The 20898-nt window shown below is 38.1% G+C and overlaps 1 protein-coding gene across 4 annotated transcripts in view; it reads right to left on the bottom strand.

Annotated features, from left to right (window-relative positions):
* Window positions 1-8160, bottom strand: part of Cdh7 (cadherin 7) — a 146453-nt gene extending 138293 nt beyond the window's left edge. Inside the window, exon 1 of one of the 4 annotated variants that reach the window (XM_031379948.1) lies at window positions 7509-8160. In XM_031379948.1, coding sequence (XP_031235808.1) covers window positions 7509-7565 — 57 coding nt within the window. In that variant the 5' untranslated portion in view covers window positions 7566-8160. Of the gene's footprint in view, window positions 1-6651 lie in introns of all 4 variants that reach the window. The other 3 variants (XM_031379928.1, XM_031379939.1, XM_031379923.1) reach the window with 3 other exon arrangements.
* Between the last annotated feature and the right edge of the window lie 12738 nt (window positions 8161-20898).

Below are 20898 nucleotides of genomic sequence, written 5' to 3'. Positions count from 1 at the left end.
ACCAGGATACTTCACTTGGCTTTGTGTACAAGATTGAATAGTGGAATTCTGTTGTGTGGTGCAAATAATTGCATCTGTAATGAGTATTATTTGAAGTGTTATTTGAACATCAGAAAATAGTATTCACATAATTTTGATCTGAACTTGGTACATTCAAGGCATATTAACCACTATTTTTGGTTGTAGCTGGCTCTGCTAGGAACACCCACCATGCACAGCAAGAGAGAGGCAGGGTCTGTGATTCGCTTTTATCCTTTCACAGCCAACCTGCTCTAAAACTTTGTTTTCTGTGCAAACAAATGTAATTCTCCAGAAAACAAAATGACTGTAAAACAGTTCCAGAGTTGTGACCTGAGGTGGTTTGTAATAAAGAAGAAGAAGGAGAAAGAGGACGAGAAGACAATGACTTAACTTTTATTACAAAAAAGATAAATATAAAATGACAGTAATGCCCGAGTTATCTCTGCATATCGATATCGAAGAAAAATAGCTGGAACTTGAAATTTCGTCATGCATTGTGTAACTTCTCCAGACATATTTTTTCTGTGTTCCTGCAATATATATATACATATATATATTGCCACAGAACAATTTATGCATGTGACTGATTTTAAACAGAGAACAAATTACGTATGTCAGCATTTCATAATAAGCCCAATATCACCCCATAAATCTGTGTCTCATAGCAAGAATGCCACATTTAGCCTTAGCTTCTCCATAATTCCTCATTTTCCCTGTGGCCTTCTCTCATATCTGAGTCTCACAAACACATGTCAGCAAATGTACATACGTCAGAGACAAGCAGAGGCTAAAGTGACCACGTTCTCGGCTGAGCTACCTGCTCTTGTGGAATAATTGACTGAATAAAGTCAACTCTTTGGAAATTTGAACAACTGAACTCTTTCCTACTGATGGCTCAGTAAAAGTATACACAACTTTTTCAGTTTAAGATGGTCGTAATTTCTGCAGACTGTGGTCATGTTTGGGATAATTTCAGATTTGGAGCACTGTAACAGGTAATAAATTAACTTCTTAGAAGAGAAATAAACAGGAACTCAGGAGCAAAATGTTTACAAGGGGATATGAAATAAGTGGTAAGACTGATCTAGCCGTGAGTCTGAAAAACAAATATTGCAAGATTTTAAAAATATCTTTGTTTGCTACTATACTTTACAGTAAAGATTTATATTTTTACTTTTTCTGAAGTTGTTTATATGAAATATCACTATGAGTAGTACTATGATAAAAATAACTCACTTTCTAAACAATCAGATCATCAGAGCCTTGGAAATGAAGTATAAAATATATTGAAGTAAAGAGACAAAGGAGTAATGGTGAGCCTCAGTCAGTCAGCATCAGTTAATTGAACTAAAGTAACCTTAGCAGCAGCTCTTTAGTTTCTACCATTAGTTTCACATTAGTTGCAAAGAATTATTATAGAGGAGGTTATTTATTAGAAATTTACTTTATTAGATAATACTATTTTATCAAGATGAGTTCATTGTTATAACTTTTCTTGACTTTGTTTCTTTCTTGAAATTTATGTAAAACCTCTTTTAAAAAAATAAATTTAAGTTCTTTTCACGCTCTTAACCAAATATTTTATTTATATTTAGAAACATCGATTTAAGGTCTCTCCTTAACCTCAGAAGTAGTAAAAGTTTTTATGCTTCAGCATATCAATTATCAATCATCAAAAATGCAAATCGCCTGTAGTCTGCACCATCTGAATTAAATTTAGCATGCTATGAACATGATCGGCAGTGTAAAGTCGTTCCTGTTTAGATCATGCACAGTAACAGACATCTTTAATAGTTTTTAAAGCATACCTAATAATGCACTGAAGTGTTCATTGTGATTGCAGCACCTGTGGGGCTGAGGCAGGAGCCTTCAAGGTTAACCTAGTTTAGATACAGATACATTGGCAGAAAAATAAACATGAGCAACAACTCAAAGATCACCTAACTGGAAATGGAGATACACATTACTATGTGTTTTGAACAGAACATTGTGCTCACCGTTCTATAGAAAACAGATGTCATGTGTGCCTGTCAGTAATATGAAAAAAAATTTACTTGCTTAGATTATGTAGTTATTGGAATATATTTATTGAAGTCTACTATAAGTAAGCACCGTTTTATTGCAATTTAAGATCCCTTCCTTCCATAGGTTCACTAAACCCTAGGCAAGGAAGAACTGCTGATCTTAGGGGTCTATATGAAGCATAGTTCTCAAGCCACTTTAAGATCTATTTAATGGATCTCATACCAGTACACAACTTAATTATGACAGTTCGTATTGATTTAAAGAAAGAGAGGGTGGTACTGTAAAAATCAGTACAATTGATAATAGTTTCTTTTTTCTTTTTATTTTTTTAAGAAAAGTAGTGGTAGGACATATTTGAAGGATGCTAAGGCAATTAGTGGAATGGACCATGAGAACCATGGTCCATAACAGTTGCCTGACCAACACTCCAAAATATAACCACTAATCCTTTGGTTGTTTTGTTGTCTTATCATTAATACATGACAGTATACAAAATTATAGTTGTAATAATAACATCAAGTGAAAAATCATTGTGTTGTTGGTCTATTGGGGAGAAATTGTCATGTTTGAGATTATTGTAAAGCTTCAGTACACTTTGACAAGCAGCACATTTTAAACCAATTCTTATGAGAGACAAGCAACACACTTGTTTAAAAGCAGAAATGCAGCAAGAGAAGTAGGTAGAAGGCACTGTGCAGAATCATGAAGCCTTAGAGCGAATTTTCACTGCTGGTTCTTTGGCTAAGTCTGGGAGAGGAGGCAGTTCCTTCCCAAATAATCCTTAGAAGAAAGTGGTGTAGTGTAAGCTCAAGAAAGAATTTGCATTGAGGGATATATAGTTGGTTTTGCATAATGGATATTACATCCTCATGATTGCTTTTTCTTTATTTATAATGGAGAAACTACATTTTAAAATACTGACATCCACTCTAGTATTTTTCAATGCATGGATGATCAAGTGTCAGAGTCCTGCATCTGAGAGATGACTGAGACAAGGAGACTTTCATAGTTTCAGCCACATTTCAATTCTAACTGTGTCTTTAGGTGCCAGGCTAGTAAGGACTATATCTGTGAAACAGTCTAAGAGAATGTCACTCCCATACTAAGAATAAAACACTCTGGATTTCTTGAGAGTTCATGCTAGAGAAAACCATGAAGAACTCACAAATATAATGTTCTCGATAATGGAAAATACTGGTAAAGCCACCGATGAGTAGCATAAGCCACAAAAATGAATTCTACATAATTCTTATTAAATGTACAAGGTCACAATGATCCATTCTTTTGGTATTTGGGACAAATAGATGCAGGGAGTATTTTTAAATGCTTGCTAAGAACTATTTAGATAGGTTAATAAGTCTCTTTTTTAATGTATAATTCTCAGAATTTCCAATCTTTTTCATGAGCAAGAATTATGTAATGATATTCAAAGTTCATTTTAACCTTAACTTGGAATTCTTAAAATAAGAAATCTTTTGATAGCTTCTCAGAAAAACAGGAAGTTGAGAATGAAAGTAAATATTTAAGGAAAATATTTTTTAGAAACTTTCACTGTATTAAAAAAAATAGAGAGTGAGCACTACCCAAAAATAAGATTACATTTTCACGACTGAAATGCCTTAGTTATCAAAAACTGAGTTAGAACGCTAAGAAGTTAAAGGTTTCTCCTGAATAACTGAACAACATTCCATTGGGAATTTTAGAAATAGGGCATAAATTTAGAAAAAATAAAACAGTATTTTAGAATATAAAATGAATAAATAGGAACATTTTGCTTGAGAAAATAACTAGCACAGCAGTTTTACTTTATGGGTTATTACTATAGATCCTAATATTTAAAGATGTCTGCTATTATTATCATTCTAGATTTAATCTTATCCACCTACAGTCTGCAGCATGGTAAAACTGCTGTGCATTAGGCTGAATTTGTATGCTATTTAACATGACATTCTGTGAGTTTAATATTAATCCTATCTAATATTGATGTCATTCATATGTATATACAATTTCATTTCAATTAGTGAGCCTTGGGAATTTCTGTTACTTGAGGTTTCTCACATAATGAGACCGTGATGAAAACCATTAGCTCCCTAGCTGCACAACATTAAAACCATGGACCACAATCTCCTACTGGTAACAGGCTTAAGTATAGAGTCAGGGGCCCTAGAAATTCATCACACAGCCTTTGGTGTGCATCTGGCTATCAACCATGAGCAAAAAAACTTGCCTAAGTGGATTTCATAGCTAATTGCACTGAAATAGAAACAACTTCTATCTTGAGAGAAAGAAATAAAAAAGGAAAAAGACACGGCTTATATTGAAGGAAAGAAGCCTGTACAAATTAAAAAGTAAACACGGTAAGAAAGCACACCCGTCCTGAATTATTTATGTAATAACTAAATGGACGCATTATACTCCCATGGCTATCTCTTTACATTTTATTATTATAACAAATCCTGGTTTTTCCTGTTTTAATTTTTAGTTTGCCCTTGTATTACACCTTTCTGCCAGGTGTGATTTACACGACTCCCATGAAAGGCTTCATGTTCCAATAAATACTTTACAAAATAGCTTGAAATAAAATTTACAAGAATGAAAAATATATGCTGCAATAGGAAATGAATATATGGGTAGACATCTGCATATTAAATGGCCCTGGATATTGTGTCACTAAGGAGTCTTGCAGAAAGACAAGGTGGGGGAGGGGCAGTGATCAAGGGGGCTTTTCTGCAGAACCAGCAAATTCCCAGAGGAGGCACTGTTGTACTGTTTGTTGGTCGGTCACAGCTAGATCTCCTCTGCTTGTTAGAGGCTAGGGAGATGGTCACACAGGACTCTGTCACATAGTTTGTCCCCAGCTCCCCTTTACCACCACAGCAAGGAAAGTCAGACACTTTTACTCGCTGCAGAAACACTTGCATTTCTGTCCCTTTGGAATTAATTCATGCATGCTGGCTATTCTAGAAGTTTCTAAAATTCTCAATTTAAGATAAGGCTTTGAAGCCTTCTAATGAAAGTAAAAAAAAATATTCTATTTCCTTTTTCATCCAAGAAAGAGCACTGTGATGTAATGCAAGCTGTTGAAGCAACAAATATAAAACCTTATAAAATTCAGGAAGATTGGAATCACTCAACAATAATATGTACAACAGAAATCAACTTATAGATTTAGTAGTTATAGCACCTTTCTGAAAGAGTTGAAAAAGTATTTAACTTGACACATAGATGTATTCTTCTTCTTCTTCTTCTTCTTCTTCTTCTTCTTCTTCTTCTTCTTCTTCTTCTTCTTCTTCTTCTTCTTCTTCTCCTTTTGATATCTATATACAGTCTGAGAAGTTTAGACCCCTGATACCACTTAAAAACCAAAATACTGAATAACAGCAATGCTGGCAAGAAAATGGTGCTTGAAAAGAGACAGTGGTTTGATTTTTCAGACCAAAGTAGACTGAACAGTGGCCAACAAATATGTTCTCTCTCCCTATTGGATGCTAAAACCCAGAGTCAATTCAAGGGTAAGATTCACTAATAGTATCCTTTCATAAGAAAGAGAACAAACTCTCTGACATTAAATCAATAAAAGTAGACTTAGGAAGAGTTGTGCATCTGTCAACTGATAGTTAACGTAATTCTAATGACCTATCACCGTCCTTAATCGCCGTAATACCTCACACCGAGAGTGCACAATGCCCTTTTAGTAGCACTGCAAACTAGAATGGCTTTTAGGAGGGTGATAGGCTGTGCCTCTTGATTTATTTCTCCTTCCACACACAAAATCGCAACATGCTTACTCAGATAGAGCTGTTAAAACTGGATGCTGCCTCACAGCTTCCACGTAGCCACTGACAATTACACCAGAGTACGCAAGAGAGCGGGTCAAGAAGTTGGTGGCCAGCACCCTACGCGTTTGCAGTTACCCCCATGCTTTTCAAAATAGCCCCGAAAAAACAAAGAAAATCATTGGAATGCATTTCTCTTTCATATAGAATAACAAGCATTTGGCTCAACATGATCTCTGACCAGTTCTTTAGAAAAGGAGCTGTTTGAGTAGGTTTCTGGAAGCTGCAGTTGAAATTATTCTTAGTTCTTCCCTCCCCTTAACAACTTCTCTTTATAAAGACTCAAAACTACTGAGATTTTGCTGACTGTGCATCTGCACAAACTTCCCTTTAATAATGCTTGCTACTACAACAGAACTCTGGAAATATATATATATATATATATATATATATTTGCACTGGCAATCTACCTTTAACAACAAATATTGTCAACTTGCAATTTCAATATGCTGGCATTAATATTTACTACCTGTAAAGAGAGATTAAAGTTCTGCTAATCCACCTCTGTTAAAAAACAAGAAACAAAACAAAACAAAACAAAATAAACACCTACTGGGCACTGACATTGTGGTGGGTAAGTCTTCTTTTTATAAATATTGAATTTAGCACATGACCTAAAAATAGCTCTTGCAAAGTAAAGGGTATTTTACAAATATTAATGGTCTATAATGCACATTTCCACGGTCTAGAGATTCTAAATCTGTGATTTTTCCCCCCCTAACAGCTTAAACCAGTTCAGGTTTAATTCATTTTAGGAATCTTTACTTACCTGAACTATGACATCTAAGAAATCCGAAGGGTTAATGATCTAAAACGTGAAGCCATTCAAAGGAAAGGTCCTTTTGTATTAATCCACGCTGGAAAGCTGGGAGGCTGAATACCAGCAACTAGCCTTGTGCCAAGTGAACCCACGAAGATGTCCAAGTCCAGCATGAATTCCAGAGAAGCAGGGTGCCCGTTTCCCAGCTCACACCAAAGGTACAAAGAGGCGAAGTGGAGGCAAACACTAAAGATGCACCTGACCAACGGAATACTAATTACTAGGGGGGTGCCGGGGGGAGGGTCACCTTACTTGAGTTCCACGTTCACATAAGGCCAAAGAGGTCTAGGTCAGAAGGTTCAAAGGAATCCTGATCCTGCTTACACAAGGCTCACACCTCCTTCCAGCCTCAGACCTCTGCAGAAAGCGGTGGCACAGTCTGCTCCGAGTTGTGCCAGCATCAGTCCAAGGTCCACCGAAGGGTCCGCTGGCTACCTCTTTGAGGACAGCCGTGCAGCCCGCAAGTGTTTACCTCTGCATCAGGAGTGGGCTGGGATTGGGATTCACTCGCACCCTGACTACTTCGCTCGCGTTGCACCTGTCAACACTGCTTTCCCGGCTGAGCTCGGCCGGGGAGAAAACTCAGTCCTCACGCCTGTCCTGCCAGGCAGCAGCACGTCTCCTCACAGCACGCAGTAACTTGGGAACGCCACGGGAAACTCCACACGGAGATCGCCACCCAGCCCCCCCCTCCACTCCCGCTCTTTGCTCACTTATCTGTCCGGCTCCCCGCGGTGCGCAGCGAGGACGCGCGCGTCTGCGAGGGCGACCGCCCCAGCCCCAAACCAAGGCAAACACACACTCACCTGGGGCCTCGCTACCGTGCCAGCAGCATCAGGCACCTGAAACCGTGGCGTTTGCATTTAAAAGAATGCGCACTTGGCAAGGGGGTGGGAGGTCGGGATGGGGGGGATCCACGGGTGCTCAGGGACGCTGTGCTCTGAGCGCCGGGCAGACACAGAGGCAGCCGACTAGCACCTGCTCAGCCCAGCAGCAGCCTACTCTTCTTCCAATCACAACGCACTCCGCGGGGCACAAGGACCCTGGGGGTCATTGAACGCAAGGGGCCAGCTCTTGGCTGGGACTGAAAGGGGCATCATTACTCCTCCCTTCCCACCCCAACCCTCCACCCCCATCCCCCACACACGCTAATCCTCTGCACAACCATCTCGGGTACCAAGTCCGGAGCCGACCAGAGCGCGCGTCCCCGGAGAGAGCCGGAGGGCGAGCGCGGTTGACTGCGAGAGGGCGCTCGGGACCGACTTGGGAGTGAGCTTTAGAGGACGGTGCAGATCGCCGCGGGTTACCACTGACAGCACCTTGTCAGAGAAGCTACTGAGACTTTCGGGACCTCCTGGAGAAATAGAAAGGGCTGTTGGCTAAGACTGCCAAGAGGGACCCGTTTAGCCAGCAAGCGCGCGCGCGCACGCGCACTCACACACACACACACACACACACACACACACACACCACACACACACACACACACACACACACACACATACCACACACATACACACACGTGCGCGCGCGCGCGCGCATCCTCCTCCAGCTCCTGGCTGACTGATCAGTGCAGATGGATTCCTTTGCAGAGAAAAAAAAGAAGCTTGAGAGTGGGAGGGGCTCAAGCTTCCCCCTCATTCCTCCCACCACCAAAGTATTTGCATCTTAAAGCAAGAAAGTAGGGGAGTTTTGAGGAATTATTTTCAAGCCTTCCCTCCTCCCCTCAGCCTGCCGAAGAAGCCTTTATCAATTAAGCTCTTGAGGCACCAGTGAAGTCATACAACTAACCAGAACTTAAAATTTTTACTGCTTGATAGTTTTGCCCTTTCATTCTCCTCAGACTGCCCTACTTTTTCTTTACTTGCAGCATATATACTCCCCTGCTGTACTCTTTAACGCAAAACTTCTGAGGGGTGTGATTTCCACGCATGGTGGAATCTAGGAGCTTCCGGAGGCCAGCAAAAGGAGAAGCAGAGGGTAGCTGGGCTTTTATGACAATGCACGCAGCTATCAAACTCGCTTTGTTTGCCTATGTTGGATGCTTGATCTAACCTGGTGACTTGGTGTTTGTTCAGAGAGATGAGAGGTGAAAAGATCAGTGTGTATTTCCTTGCTTTTCATTTTCCCGTTCTGGTAATGGATTCCTCTTTCCCCTGTCCACTTGACTTAACCCACTCCACAATCAGAGAACAGATTTACCTCCAGACTCGGATTCCTTGATTTCTCTGTCAATGGATTCAGTGGATCGTTCTTGCTCTCTGCCCAATTTCATCTGTTCTGAATTTTTAACTTCCATTCCCCTCCCCCTCTGCCCAGTATTTAAAATGGACTGCGTTCAAGTGACTAAGAGGATCATGAAATCAAATTTAGCTGGTCTACACAGAAACACCTTGTCTCAAAAGAAATATAAACAATAGATACATAACGCAAAATCTTAAATTGTATGCTAGTAATCCAGTATCTTTGAACTCCTGGTAAATCTGTTACCTCTTTGTTTTCTAGTACATTACCAAAACTAAAAAGGCTTTGGAAAATATCCTTGTTTTTTCTTGTGTTTTGATTTCCCCGAGACTACGCTTCTAGTCCCAGGAAAACTTCATTGTCCGATATGTAGACCTTAAACACACTGGCATATGGTTCCAGCTCTTTGAAAGGCTCAAATACTGAGTTTGCCTTGCTCCTGGCTTGTAATCTGCAATGCTGCACCCTCCCCATCCACCCCCTGCCCAAACCTGCATATATTTATTTTGCATAATGAACTGCATTCTGGGACACCAACTTTTCTTATAGCCTTTATGGACTGAAAACTACCAAAAACCAAAAGGAGTGGGGGACCAGGATTCATTATGAAGAAAATATGAATAATATTTGGACCTTATAATAAATGTTTTTGTAACATAAAAGGAAACATCTGTATTTGTCCAGGCATTTAATTATGAGCACACTAAACTAATTGTGCATTGCTTTCTGTCTTCCTGGGTCATTCAACTGGGAAAGGTGACACTGATTGGCAATCATTGCAATTGGTCACAGTACCATCTTTTCTATTTACTTTTGTGAGAGATGGTCCAGTCTAGCTTCAAAATTCAAACTTTCTATATAACCAAGGATAACTGTGAGCTCCAGAGCCTCTTTTTTAAGCAAAGAACATTACATGTAAAAATGTTTATAAACAATTAAATAAATTATTTTAGTGAGACTTTTAGCTTTCCACCTTTTCCCTCCTACCTTGAACTTGTACATAAAGATTGATTGTAAATTTGAGTTGTCATCTTAAATCAGATATTTTTATTTTACCTGGATTCCTTACAGAAAAAAGAAAGAGAGAGAGAAAGAGAGAGAGAAAAAGAAAGAGAGAGAGAGAGAGAGAAGGAAAGGAAGATAAAGCTGTCAAATAGAACCTGTATAACAAGAGTGAAAAGGGTGTAATGTGTTAGGTCAACCAGAGTATAGGTCTTGGCTATTTAAGTCAACCAGAGTATAGGTCTTGGCTATTTAAGTCAGCCAGAGTATAGGTCTTGGCTATTGTGTTCTCCAGAAGCTGTTCATCCAGCTTCCCATCCCAGAGGAAGGCATAAGTTCATTTGGACCCAAAGGTACATTCTAGAGAGAAAAGCTAACAGAGATGGGACTGACAAAGCAGAAGTTAAACAAAACTTCCATCTGGTGACGTTTGGAGCGGTCCCTATAATAGTCAAATGATTTTTCTGTGGTGACAAAATACCTGACTACATGGGGAAGAAAATGGAGCGCATGGTTCAGAAGGCCCATCCCATGCTCTCTTCTTCTAAGTTACTTATTTTCTCTAGCCAGCTCCCAACTTAAAACCTTTTACTTGCCTCTCAATTCTGTTCGAAACTTTTAATACATCTACAGAATGCAACATGAATCATGTCGGAGGCCTGGTGATCATAACTATCTCTGAAAACACTCTCACAGACTCAGAAGTATACTTCAGGGTCCTAGGTATTTCTGAATCAGGTTGACACGATTACATATACCAGGCCATCTTTGAGCAGATAGAATTTAAGCTGAAGAAGGATGATACAAATAATAATAGAGTTTGTGACGATCCGAGGGAAAATGGTTTCTTCAGAGAAAACAAGAGGGAAGAAAGTAGAACAATAGGGGTGAGTATACAGGGGAAGGTATACAGGGGTGGGTATACAGGAGAACCATAATTTACGGCAGACATGGCCCCTGTGAGAACTGTTATGTTCTAGGTCTCTCAGGGCCTGCTCTTTCTTGAAAGATATGTTTATACTCTGTTCCTAGGAAGAAGCCAAACATTAAGGCCAACAATAAAAGAAGAGCTCTCAGACTTAAGGTGCAGTCGTTAGACAAAGACATGCTTTATTGCTTATTTCTTCTCTCCTTTGCTCATGGGTCCTTACCTATTAAGAAACCTAGTTTTCTGTGTAGCTCCAATAAAATTGTTATTAGTATATGAAGCCAAACTTGCTAATCAAGAACTTCTTGTGTGTGTTCAAACCAGATAATATATTATATTAAACATTCTACATTTAACTTTTACTATCTCTATTCACATACATATATACATGCAAGCATGTGTATATTTATACAGATATAGAGACAGGGGAGGAAGGGACAGAATAAGACCTGCTCAATCAAAGGCTTTACTTCTTTTTTATTGTATGTAAGGTCATTTGAAAAGCTATAATTTTCTTCTTTTGCAATACTTAAGAAAGCTCTTTTTCAATATGATTAAATTATACAACTTAAGAATCAAAAGAAATTAAATAAATCTATTATGGCTTCTTTCAGTGTGGAAACTAATTCATACTCTGAAGTAGAGTTTATTCAAGTAAGTAGTTTCTGATAAGATTGCCAGTCACATCAAACTCTCATCTATTTTGTTCTTATATTTCCTTAAATCCAAATGTTTGGGCCTGCTAAATGACTAAATATAGGTACATACCCTCCCACCAAGTCTAGCACACTGAGGTGGATCCCTGAAACTCACATGGTGGCAGGTGAGAATTGATTCATACTTATTATTCTAACCACACACACACACACACACACACACACACACACACACACAGATACTCCATCACATGCAGGCACAGGTACAGGCACATTCACACACACACTCACACACGCAAACACACCCATACACATTATATACATACATATACACACATGCACACAATATACACACACATGCGTGCATACCTAAAACAGAATAAAAAAATAAAATCAATAAAATCCAAAATACAATTCAGATCATTGATAGCTATGAATTGCAAAGAGCATGATATTGAGAACTCAGATCAAAACATTCTTGAGAGCAATAAGTAGAAAAGGAATCATCAGGGCAGAAAATCAAAATATGTTCCTTGAGACAAGATCTCAATAGGCTGAGCTTTTCATTACTATCTTTTTCAGCATAATAATAAATGCCTGTAAAATATATTTTATTTGTATTTAGCATTTTCTGATCCTCTTTTCTGTTTTTTGTCTAGTGACACATATTTTATTTTATTGAAAAAGCAACAACTTTGATAAGAGATTCTACCTCAGAGAGTCTGTTCAGTTATTTGGTAAACATAATCAGAACTGCCACTTTATGGTCTCCTAGGCTGGGGAATAGTCACACAGTGGTCTTGGAGTCTATTATAAAATAACAGATACAAACATCTTTCAATAGCATGTAGCACATGGTGAAGATGACACACAGCCTCAAATATGAGAAAACAAGAAAGGGTCATATGATGAGAAGTCTTTAAAAGGAAGATAAAGTATCTATGATTCTCCAGGTAAACAGGAGCATAGCATTGTGGAACATTTTAGCAGAAAATGTTCACATTTTGTTAGAAGGAGTCCATTAGAAATAATAACCTTGTATTTGTTTGAAGGTTGGAGAAATATCTATGATATGGCAGAAATGGAGAAACATCTTGGAATAGATTATCATTATGACTTCAGTCTTACATGAATATCCTTTGTTTATAGTCTGCACATATATTTAAAGATTACTTGCATCAAATTATACAATATACTGTTATTAGCATCCTATTTATAACATTGACTGTAGTTAGAATCCTTAAACTGACTCTACTACATTGATGAGTTCAAGATCCCAAGATGCCCTAGGCCAGGGTAATAGAATGCAGAACTTCCAGGGTTGTTCTCTGAGGATCTGAACATGCTAAATGTGCTGCGTCAGCTCTGGGTTTGAAAGAATGTACTCCTCAGAGAGTTTAACGGGCAAACACCAAGAAATGAAGTGGAGATAAAATGAAAAGCAGAGGCAAAACATACACTTGGCTTCTTGTTCTGCAAACGATTCTCCAATCACCTCTGTACAGTCAGTATGTCCTCCCCTAGACTTGAGAACACCTGAGATGCTGAGTGTCAGTGAGTATCATTCTAAAGTAGAAATTTAATTTTCCACTGTAACATTTCAAGTTTCTCGGTGCTTTCTTTCTAAGGAACAATTTCAAACAGATAAACATTTGATTTTGATTCTGTATCAAATGCCAACGAGAAAGAGAACGCTTATTTATTATATAGCATATGATACTACTGATGCCCCATTGTATCTCTGGATTCAGTATAGTTGGGACACAAACTACTTTTCTAAATGCATCTCAAATCAAAATTGTCAGCTAGTCCTGCACTGCACATCGCTGCCTACACCACACCCACCTGTCTCTTGAATTCTTTCAAAACCTTTAGAGAAAAGCAACAATGGAAATCTCCACTGAATATTAGTATATTGATAGCTTTGCAATAAGCTATCAAATTTTAAGTAAAAGTAGGTTTCAATACTAATACAACTTAGTTCAAAAATAATTATTGAATGTTCTTTGTATAACAGGTTTAATAGCACAAATTGCAGGATCCACAAAGAAAGTAAGGTCAAGGTTCCAGGGAAGAGTTCACACGTGAAAAGCTATGTAAACACAATGAAGATGTACTTATAAATGACTAGTAAGTAGTGAAGTGTAGGATTTAAAGAAAAAGCATATGCATGCTATTTGGAGAGTTCTAATAGCATACAGATACCCGATACTTCAGGTTGGCATTAACAAATGAGTATAATGGAGATAAAGTAGATGGAAAGATCAGAGAAGTATTTGTAAAACGTTCTTCTACAAGGAGGAAAAACCATGAACCCGCAAAAATTGAATTAGAATAAAGGAGATTATCGTGCATACTTTTAAACAGAAAGTGGCCTCCCCAAAGATGCCTTCACTCATCCTACTGTGTTTGTGTGGGGGACACAGTTCCTCACTCTCAGCATAGTTGTTATGTGTCTCTTATTAGCACTAACCTCGCTGCCCTCTGTCTGTTCCTCCTATGGGTTCTGCATGCCACTCAGTTTTATTTAGTGCTCTGTGAACACACATGAAATGTATGAAATGCATATGCAGGAACGGCCCTGCTCACCGCAACTGCACAGTGCCAAGACAGCAACTTCCTCCTGGGTGAGACTTTAGGGTTAACCACCTATTCAAAAGGAAAATCCAGTCAGGCAAAATAGGAAACTATGTACCTAAGGGAGAAGGCTTTGGTGAGCTACTTGCTTCAAAGGAAAGTGTTGAAACACCACTGTCCTTGAAGGTACTTATGGAAGAGAGCAGTAGTCTTTTTATGTACTTGAACTACTTCAGGCACAAAGATGAATTCTAAAGAAGTAACCATTATGTCTGTGCATTGTTTACATTCTCCTTTTATATCTTAATGACACAAAGGAGCATAAAATACATCTCTGCCTATACTCTACTCATAGGGCAATGTGTTTACTCTGAACCCCAAATTAAGTGAGAAAGCCTCACAATGAAGGATGCAGAATACCATATATTAGGAACAACATAAACAAAATACAGCTCACACACAAAACGAAGAATGATACTTCATAAATTATGTTTGAGAGGGGGTAAATGCTGGTGAACATGAATAAGCACTAATGCCATATTATTTTTTAGGAATTTTCACATTTTACATTGAGTATGTGTGACATATAGTGATGTATCTATTACCTTTGAAGGGTGGTAGTAGATCCTAAAGTGGGGCAGGGGCTCGAAAAAGTTAATTAGCTTCATTAAACAACCAAATTACAAGGCACACACAGACACTAATGGTAATTGGATTAAATACCTTATTCATGAAATGACCTATATAAGACATCTTTGAAAACACATACTTGTATTGTCTTATTTTATCAGTGGTAGTATTGAAATGCAGAAATGAGGAAGCATTGGCTCAGAATCTCTTGACGCACCTTAAGGATGCAAATCAATATTCATTCTCAGTCCTGAAAGCCTAGGTGGTCTATCCTGCCATCTTGAAACAGGATTCCTCCAGGCCCACAGACCCAGATATAATTACTTCATATTTTAAATTACAAATACGAATAAACTAGTTCATATTTTCTATTAAGAGAATTGGAGTATTTGTAACTGCTCTCATTTTAAATTTTGTATTTATTTTAGCTTGACCTAGAGCAGATTTATATTATAAAAATAATACATTTTCATAAATTATTATATAAAATAACTCTCTGATCACTTCTTAAAATTGTGTTTAAACATTAATATAAGTCTTCAGTTCTCGGAAGACTGAAAATCAAGTTAGCCATTTTAGCAAGCGTAAAATACGTATATTTTGGAAGAGTATAAAAGAAAAGAAAAAATAAGTCATGTAACATCTTATAGTACCCCACATTGATTTTTAATTGAATATCCACATTGATATTCCTTTCAATAGGAAATATAAAAGCACTTTCCTCCTGAATTTAAACAAATAAAGCCTTTGTGGTTGATTAAAACAGTGTTATAAATTACCTGTTTGAAATTTATTAGATACTCTTAAATATTTAATTATTTCCTTATAGATTAAGACAACAAGGTTTTATACCGTTTCTAATTTCTCCCAAACAGTTCATTAATTAACCATGCAAATTATCCTAACTGAAGTTTCCGATTCAAGTGAGTAGTAAATGGAGCAAGGCAAAGACAGGTGCGTACACTTGCCTTTGAATAACCAACTTCTGCTAACCTCACAGGCCGCTTCCTTCCGTGCCACGCCCCTTCCTTCCGTGCCACGCCCCTGCCTTCCGTGCCACGCCCCTGCCTTCCGTGCCTTTGAATAACCAACTTCTGCTAACCTCACACGCCGCTTCCTTCCGTGCCACCCTCAGGTACTACAGGCCACCTCCTGCTTACTTGCGGCTCTTTTGTTCTTTGTCTCATTTTTTAAAAGGTTTTTGAATGGTTGTTCTTTAAACTCAGTTCAAACCTGATTGATTCTTCCATAACTTTGTTTTCTTACTGTACAATCCGAATTTCAAGGTGGTCTATACCTGCCTATGGACTAGTCACAAGCTCACTCAAGTCAGTTCTCCCACTCATTTACAGGTATAGCTCGTGTAGCCAAGCGGGTTTCAAACGTTTACTATTGGTGGTATGACACAAAAGTAAAGTTACTTCAAAGGCCAAGATTTTGTTTTCGTCAAGTCATTGTAAATCTTTAATATTTTCCTTCCAGACATGGCAGTTGTATATAATGGTCAGCTTTGTCCAGTTATTTCTCTCTTGGCACTTGGGAGTGAAGCTACTGCATCCTATCAAGTATGTCCCAGTCCAGCTGTACCTTTTAGTTTAAGAAACAAAGTTGTCAGGATGGCTTTTACCCATTGTAGCCAAGGAAGTCCTTTAACTTGCGATCTTTCTGCCACAACTGTTGAATACTAGATTTACAAGTCTAAGCCAACAGGCCTGCTTGTATGCGCTGTTGAAATGAATGGAATTACTTACTGAATTTTAAGCCTGCTTTCTAACTCCATACCTGCTAATTCTTTTTGCTCCATCCACAAGGGCAGAAATACATTATTATAGAATAATTTTAAAATGACCTTTGCCAGGTTGTCAAAGTCTTTGGTGTGACATTTTTATTGATTTCAAAGGGATATTACTGATTTTTTTTTTGAAAAAGAGTCAAATCATAAATCAGCATTTTATAAAAACTACAAACTATCTTAACCCAAGTCTCTGTACCAAAAAGATTTCTAAAGATGTCTTTCCTTAAAAGTTATTTCATTTATGCCCTGTATGTTCATATATATATATATATATATATATATATATATATACTCATGTAGATCATATATATATACACTCATAAGATATATATATATATATATATATATATATATATATATATATATATATGATTTTATATTTCTCCATTCCAATTGCAATCCAATGATTTGGTATATTTTTTTCCTAGTAAAAAAACATAAAAACTTGATAACCACAAATAAAATCAGAGGACACATTCATGATTTTAAATGATCACTCTAAATATCAGAAAACAGAAATAATGCAATTGTTCTAAAAGGGATATGTTTAATGGTTCCAGGCATTATTATTTAATTTTGAAATAAAAGTAGATTCATAACCATTTAGATTTTTAAATAAAAGTTAACTAATTCTTAAATACATACCAAGCTACTAAATGACGTGGATGCAAAGCCTCATTATTTACACTTTAATGAGCATGTATAAAACCAAATACTATTGCATACATTTATATGTGTTTATTAAATATGATACTTTATACACATTGGAAAGTTACACTAATCGATCATTATCATTATATATTTAAATATGTGTTTGGATGTATTGCACGTGTTTTTAAAGTGCAGAATGAATTTATGTATATATGTATGTATCTACCTGCGTGTCCATGAAAACATAACTGTCAATGACAGACTGTTTCTCTGGGTGACCTTTTCCTTCTTTTCCGAGAGAAAAACTTAAAAAACTGTCTCTTTTTGCACTTCTTTTTCTGTCTCTCTGTCTCTGTCTCTGTCTCTGTCTCTCTCTCTCTCTCTCTCTCTTTCTCTAGCCTGCACACACACATGCTACATAAGTTTTTATTTGGTTTTAAAAACAGTGATGGTTTTAAGTCAACGATACTGTCATGTCATGAACAATTCATTGGAAAAGAAGAACAATTTTTTTTTCCTCTGTAAAGCAAAGATAAGTTCAGAGGGAGAATACATGTTGGACAATCCTTTTAAAAAAAGAAAAGTTATAGACATCGTATGACAAGACTGCTGTAAAGTGGCAAGAAGGAAGGATTAGTAGTTTCTTCATGCTGTTCATCATCTGAGTTTGAGCTCCAGCTACTAAGGATAAAAGCAAGGAGATGTGAAATGTAACTACAGCTTTTTAAATTCACAAGTTACGAATCAGTAAAATACTTTTTTCTGTCAGTCTCATCACATAGAGAGGAAAAGCCCTTCCTTTGTACCCATTTTGAATAAACTGAGAAAAGCACTTACTGCACACCTGGCCACATGTCTGCATCCCTTAAGTAGAGATTGTTTAGTTTACCCCTTTCATCAGGGTATCAGACCTTATTTAAAAAAAAAAAATGTGGTCTTGGGCCAAGACTCTTGTGAAAGGCAACAGATGTTGCTAAGAGTATACCAGCCTATGAACTACCCTGTTTCACTTTTAAAGAAGGAAAACAAAGACAAAAACAAAAATTCAGGAGCAGGAGAAGGGCTAGGAGAGCAAGCCATGCTTTAAATGATGGCACTACTTTCCACTTCAGCAGATCTGTTTGCACGTGTTCTCCTGGGCCTGGCAGAAAGGGCTGAGCCTTTTACACTCAGTCTGAGGTCAGCCCTAATGTGATGTTCAGTAGGTCCTCATGTCTTTCCCATACAACAGCTGCCTCTGATTGCCAGAACCAATTGAGGTGATTCAATGTACCAGCAGGGCATTAAGAACAACTTCCATTCACTGGAAAGGATGAAAAGCTCAGAACAGGCCAACCGCAGTTGCCTATAATAAACTATAGGATTAGATTTGATACACTCAATATTAAGACAGTTATATTTCAAATTAGGCCACAAAAACAGAACAGAGTTTTATGAATGGCAATGAGGAGAAACAATAATTGAGCATTTATTTAATTATGGCTAAATATCAAGTGCCCTCCTGTTTAGGTACCCACTTGCTCACAGGTACACAACTAACTCATTTGATATTAGTGTGAAAAGACTGCCTGAAGATAGTTACAAACTTGAAACAAACGGTACCTGCCATGCCCACTCGTCTACTCCAGTTACATCCATAATATCGGGGGTAAAAGCCTGATTGAGGGTAAGAGGCATTAAAGACTCCAAAAGGAGTTCTGTGCCTCCTGGATATTCAGACAGTTGCTGGCATCTCTTAACTCAGACGTGTTCCAGATCAGTCTTTCCAATCGTCAACACGCCCTCTTATTTATGCATAAAGGTACCCCAAGAAATGATTCATAAATGATTGGGCGTTGTTTCCTGGCCAGCACAACGTTTCCAAAGTATCCTAATTTAATTCCAAGCTAAAGACAGCTTGGAATTTCTCTCAAGGAATTTGCCTTATCAGACAGGTTGTCCTCAGAGTTAGCAACCGAGGTCAAGCACATTTCTTAGGGCAGTCCCACAGAACACAGAACTGTTTTACATACTAGAGAGTAATGGAAGGGCTTCCCTCACTCAAGGACATTAGCTAGAACTGTTAGATTGGAACTTCCTGGTGCTTGCCTCCAGCAACACCCAGAGAATTAGCAGGAACTGCTAGATTGGAATCTTCTGGTCCTGGCCTCCAGCAGAACCAGAGAATTAGCATAGGAATACCAAAATAGCCCCAGCAGGGAGGGTTCCACTGCTCTTCAGCCTGCTTCACACCTGGATACCGGATCCTACTGACCTTGATGTGGTTGGTCACTTGCTTACCTGACCTCAGCCTTGGGCCCTAATACTATTGACCTTGCTGTAACCCTCACCGGCCTATGTGATTCTTGTCATCTGCCCTGCTTGCTGTATGCTATTTAAGCCTGAATTTCACCTTGTACAAATGCATTCAGATTCAGCACACTCTTGTGTCCAGTCTGTCTGTCATCTGCCAACTTATTGCCCACCTGACCAGAACTCTCATCCTGTGGAAATTGGGGTCCCCGCAATGAACCCAGTCCGTGGCAGGTACCCTGGATACAGTACAAGTACAGTGATAGATGAAGACTAACAATTAAGACAATTAAATTAGACTTATACAGAAAAAGAAATGGCAGCAGAAGACATCAATGTTCAAAATGGTCACAAGAAGTAATTAAACAAATGCAAAGTTGGTTAAATGACACTCATTTTGAAATGAACCTTTGCTATTGTAAGAAAAGAAAACCAGGTGTAGTAGCTCCAGTGGTCTCTTGTTTAGTTTTAAATTAAATTTGCCCTAATCCTTTACTTTATATAAAAATATATGAAAATTTTGATTGAAGGATTTAGCACGAATCATACATTTCTCAGTTCATAAAACTTAACATAAGGATACAGTTTTAGAGTTATCCTGACAAACAAATAACCACAAATCTCCCATCCTGAGCCAATGATGAGATTTCAGTGTCTGTGTGTCTTGTTATGTGTACTGGAACTGTGGCTTAAAATATCCATTATTCACAGTTAGTAATTGGAACCTCAGGAAACTGAAAAGCTTCTGCTTGGCAAAGGACGCCGTCATGCACACAAAATAGCAGCCTATAAAATGGGAAAAGTTTTATTAGATACACTTCTGATAGCGGGGTAATATCTAAAATATATAAAGACCTAACATAAAACCAAACACTACGATTCTGGATAACGAACGTAGTAAGACAATGACTCCTCATGATATTCTGTCATATGAACAGCTCAGTGGCTTGCTCAGCCACCATCACAGAAGCTTCCTCCTTTCAGTACACAGGAACAGACACAGACACTTTTTTTTGTTTTTGTTTTTTCGAGACAGGGTTTCTCTGTGTAGCCCTGACTGTTTTGATACTCACTCTGTAGACCAGGCGGGCTTCGAATTCAGAAATCCGCCTGCCTCTGCCTCCCAAGTGCTGGGATTAAAGGTGTGCACCACCACCGCCCGGCAAACAGACACATATAACTGAAATCATGCAAAGACCTTGGAACACTCAGTCCTGAAATGGATTTCTCAACAAAGCCCTCCTCTTAGAGCTCAGTGAACTCTATAAAAGAGAAGACAAAATGTAAGAGCCACAAGACATGCAGAACAGCAAGGTAAAAAGACCTTCTAAACTAACCAGGAATCTCATGACCATGCTGGCCAGAGGAGTTGGGCCCCAATACAAGAAGTAAGGGGTATTTAAAGGGAAAAAATCACAAAC

This window comes from Mastomys coucha, unplaced genomic scaffold (assembly GCF_008632895.1).
Source record: "Mastomys coucha isolate ucsf_1 unplaced genomic scaffold, UCSF_Mcou_1 pScaffold1, whole genome shotgun sequence".
Taxonomy (NCBI): domain Eukaryota; kingdom Metazoa; phylum Chordata; class Mammalia; order Rodentia; family Muridae; genus Mastomys; species Mastomys coucha.
The sequence above is the reverse complement of the archived record's forward strand: the minus strand, read 5'-3'. Positions and strand labels throughout refer to the sequence as shown.